General features: G+C 51.3%; 1 protein-coding gene across 1 annotated transcript; it reads right to left on the reverse strand.

Annotated features, from left to right (window-relative positions):
• Positions 1–1,091: 1,091 nt before the first annotated feature.
• Positions 1,092–4,007, reverse strand: LOC104502244 (mitochondrial inner membrane protein COX18-like; the record flags this gene model as incomplete). The annotated part of the gene is made up of 6 exons (XM_010146192.1): positions 1,092–1,176; positions 2,216–2,382; positions 2,927–3,034; positions 3,265–3,377; positions 3,615–3,778; positions 3,907–4,007. Coding segments are annotated over 6 exons (738 nt in total), but the record flags the coding sequence as incomplete, so codon positions are not given.
• Between the last annotated feature and the right edge of the window lie 615 nt (positions 4,008–4,622).

The following is a 4,622-nucleotide window of genomic DNA, read 5'->3' on the forward strand; positions in this document are numbered from 1 at the left end:
AACAGGACTCGTAGTGAACACTCAGCACGTTGTTTGAGACCCTCCATCACTCAGTGACTTGGAAAACCCTCTGAAAATTAACGTTACTGTCCAGTGATTTTGTCTCTACTTCCTCCATCCCAAATGACTTTAAAATAATACAAAACTAACACCCTAATCCGCGTAAAACAACGCTATTCTCTTAGCTCCCTCTGGATTATCCACCTCTGAAGGGGAAAAGGTCACCAGATATTTTTAAAAAACCGCAGTCATGCGTGTAGTTAATCTCCGGGGCCTTACTCGGAACCTCCCCAAACAAAGCTTATCTCGCAGCCTTCCAGGAATAGCGCGTGAAGTGGGCAAGCGCCGCCGTAGCAAAGCTTTTACCGTCCAAGTCATCTGCGCTTGTTTACTTTGTAAAACAGAAGGGAATTATGAGTCGTGCTCCCTGGAGCAAGCCCTGTGGATAAGAGCAACCCCACGAACCACACGGAGATCGGCGCTCCCGGGTCCTGTCCCTCGTGATCTTCCCTCCGACAAAGCTGCATCTCCCCTTCCCAAAGCCGGTAAGGACCCAGCGGCTCCACCGTCGTCCTGGCCACTCACTCAAGACATTCCTAGAAATAAATCAACGCAACTCCTTGAATAGCCCATGTTTCGCTGGGTGGAGTGGGCAGGCAGGCTTTGGGAAACGCACGGAGAACGCTGAGTGCTCGAAGGCAGATCCCTTCAGCTGTGCCCCCAGATAAAAGGCAAGGCGTAGGCTACATCAATACGAAACTTCTACCAAGTCCTTTGCCCACCTTTAATTTTAAACTCTTCCTCAAAGCAGAAATAACGTGCCTAGAATAGCGCCAGTTATTCGTATTCTATTGAATAAATACCTATTTCTGATACGTGTTCTGTCTCTACTGGAAGATTTTATCACTGAACCATTTGCTGGACAACAAGGGCTCAAGTTCTCTACCAGAACGAGAGCTGAAGTCCCACGTCTCAAACCACCTCACTCCCCACCCCGTATTTTCTGTACCCTACCACGCTACTTAAGCAAACCCATCACCCCGGGGTGCGTTACTGCCCAGGAAAAGGGGTGCTGCTGTCTGCAACTCACCTCAGAAGGAGCTGGGCGTCACGTGGAGCTTGTCCCAGTCCGACAGGACAAACCCATCCTCGCTCTTGTCCAGGGGCTGCAAATTTCTGCCGTCAAAACCATCACGGTGAAGAGGATGTGAAGTCGCTTTGCTGATTTCTGCGTGGTCAGAAGCTTTTTACAGCACAACCTGCAAGAACTTTTGATCTTAAATGTCCTAAATGCTAAAGCGAGTGTGGTTTGCACCTCCAGACACATCCATCGGAGAGCCTCGTCCTGCCCTAACTGGCGCTGGCAGACCTGGGGGTGACGTTATGAGGGGACCAGAATGCCAAGGGGGTAAAACAAACATGAATAAATAGAGAACCAACTGTTTAACCTATTTTTAGGGGTATCAATGTATTTGCCCAGGTGCCAAGACACAGCCGCACTACAGCAGAGCACACACAGCTGCCGAACGGCATTTTCTTCTGCTACTCTCTAAACATCTCCTTCGTGTTCTCGAGAGGTTCCTGAGGGTTTTGGTGCCGATTTCCAGGTTTTGGGGTGTTTTTTGGGCAACACTAGGAAAAACGGCTTAGAAATTCCAGTGCTTCTGGAGGGACTCAAGTATTTAAAGCATCTGTGGCGCAGGATCTAGTGACTGGAGCTCAGAAACACTCATATATTAGAAGCCTGTTGGTATTTTACTGCCAAGAGACAGCAGCTCCCCTCCTACAACCCGGCACCCTTACAGGAAGCGCCTCCATGTAACAACACCAATTTTACGGGAAAAATACCCTACGTGGGTCCTCAGAGGCGTGAAATATTTGCACGTTACCTTCAGGACTCACCGTAGCAAAGAGATTTGAGTTGAGTTGAAGTCTGGCCTCTTAGCGTCGCTGATTCTTTTTCACGGTGCTACTTGCTTCGTAAGCAGCCGCTGCTCTTGTTTTATTGATGGAAACAAGAGATGGGGAAGAACAAAGCGCTGTCACCAGAAACGACCCAAGAAGCTTATGGCCAGTCAATGCTTTATTCAGAAAATAAACATGACTCCAGCCACAAGGTTCTACAGCAAATAAATACATCTCGACCGAAGAGCACTACTTCAATACCCAGCTGGGATCTGCGGGGCAGCTCGTATGACAGCTCCAGCGACGTCACCTCCTGCCGAGTTTGGCAGCCCACGCGGACGCGATGTCCCTGTAGGGCGTCGCTGAGTCAGATGGGGTCCTGGGGATGCAGCAGAGCCGGCGGAAGGCGGGAGAACGCAGCAGCAGGTTGTGCGAGAGCCCCACGAAGCTCGAGGACAACCAGTACAAGGCCATAGACTGCAAGGGGACAGACCCAGCTCAGCCACCCGCCGCGGGAGGGAGGTACTACGAGTTCAGGCAGCTCCTCGCGACCCACAACCGCTGGTTACTCCCCGTTACAGAGAAAAAAAACCTCGCTGGAACCCACTGCTGGTAACGACTGTAGTCGTTACTACAACAGCATCGACTTCATGTCAGATGTGGTTTTCACTCTTTCTCAACTCTTCTGGGGAATAAAGGAGCCACCTACACTGCACAGCTCATCAATTAATTCACATTAAACTCTCTTGAACTCCTGTATTTCAGGCTGTAAGTTGATGCGCCTGGACATTCTGGGTTTCTAACCACTGCAGAAAACAAGCAGTAACCCCAGACAACGTCCTCATCTGAGAACTAACTACGCTGTCTTCCTCTTACGGTCAGCGAACCCATCACAAACCTTCATGCCTCATCCTTCCATCAAGTTTTCCCTTATTCTGAGATCACAGAGGGGCGTTAACCCGCTCTGCGCGTCCTGCCGAGCCCCCTGCACAGAGCTGCCCCGTCGAGACTCTGTACGTACCGAGGGGACAGTGGCAGCGATCGGGATCATCACGACCGACACCGCGCGGAAGAAATTCGTTGCGAACCTCTGGAGCCTGGAAACTTTCGTTTTTTGCGCAGCGAAGATCTGAAAGGGGAGAAAGCCAGGGGTAGGAACAACGAGAACGAGAACCAAGGCAGCAGCGGCACGGAAATACACCCCCACTAAATCACCCCTACACGCAGGAAATGAAGACTTCTGTCCTTTTTGCTGTTGTTGATTGGATGCTGAACACCCAGAAAGCTCGTTAGAACGTTGTTCTAAGAGAAACTTCAGGTCAAGGCTAAATTTTAGTCCTATTTATTCCCCCAACGTACCTCCACTATCAGCAAATTCACGAGCCCAAGCGCGACGGGCAAAATCCACGTGGAATCTGGCGCCGTGAGGTCTGTAAACCACAATGCTCCCCCTGCCGAAAACTGCTCCCGAACTACAACAAGGTATAAAGAAAACACGGAATTAAGGATGGTGTGCTGCCTCGGATTAGTCTGAGCCGCACCACCGGCCGCAATCAACCCCCCCAAGTTTCTAGGGACGTTGTATCTACACAATAAATACCACAAAAGCAGAAGCCTTTAGCTTAGTGGATCACACGTCACACAAGTGAAAAAGGGCAGGAGACACAGGCTGAGAGGCAGAAGGAGAACCGATGGCCCAGGTGAATCACCTTCCGAGCTGGCGACCCCGACGCTGCAGTTGCGCAAGGCCAGGGACACGCAAACCCACACCGGGATCTGCACCCAGACCAGCAAGGTGGCTTTGAAAGGATGGCAGTTGTCGCGGATGTACAGCTCCGTCATGACCCTCCGCAGGCTCTTCTTGAAGTGGAACCTTTCGGACAGAACAGCAGCAAAAACGTTCTTTTTATGATAACTTAGTGTCGGCGGGACCTGCCCTCCTGCCACCCCTCAGCTGGGAACTGGGGCTGCATTTTAGGGCGCACATAACCGCCATCCTACCTGGCCGCCTTGTCAGACCAACCCAGCTGCCTCCCACGCACAGAGACCTCGTAGCGAAGGCGCTCAGCCTGTTCTTTAATCTCAGGCTGCAGATTTTCCAGCTAGCTGAAGAGAAGGAGAGATGCTCACGCACTGTTCCAGGCAACAGCCACATCCTCGAGCTGCCTGAAACCGCACAGACATAAAAACGGCCGTGCAGGACAAGGCACACGCCCGGGAACACCTTTTCAACCAAAACGAGCACCTCAAGATACCAGAGAGCAGCTTTGTCACTTAGAGCGACAAAGATCCCACCTTACTACCCAATGACATAGAAACACAAGTAGATTTGATATTTTGTCTGTAAAAAGCATCTTTTTGCATCGTTCTGGAATTGTAACCGGCTGCTTCACTGAACAAAAAAGCGTTAATGCTGCTTCAAAAAGAAGCACACACAACTCTATGGGCACTGAAGCCGTACACTGAGGAATAAATGTCTGTTAGGCAAGAGCACCACGTGAAACTCACTTCGGCAGTGGGAAGGGGAAAGAAGGGCATTACTGTAAAAACAATCACAGAACAACGGAACCAAACCACTCCCGCCCGAAAGCGCTGCAGTGAGAGTTGAATCGCGCCGCTCCCACAGAAACTCTTCGAAGGAGGACACACCCCTGCGCTGGCCGCTCCGACCCTCACCCAGGGGAGGCACAGCCGCCCCCCGAGCCCAGCCCCCGCCA

Source organism: Buceros rhinoceros, unplaced genomic scaffold, assembly GCF_000710305.1.
Source record: "Buceros rhinoceros silvestris isolate BGI_N320 unplaced genomic scaffold, ASM71030v1 scaffold15252, whole genome shotgun sequence".
Lineage (NCBI taxonomy): Eukaryota > Metazoa > Chordata > Aves > Bucerotiformes > Bucerotidae > Buceros > Buceros rhinoceros.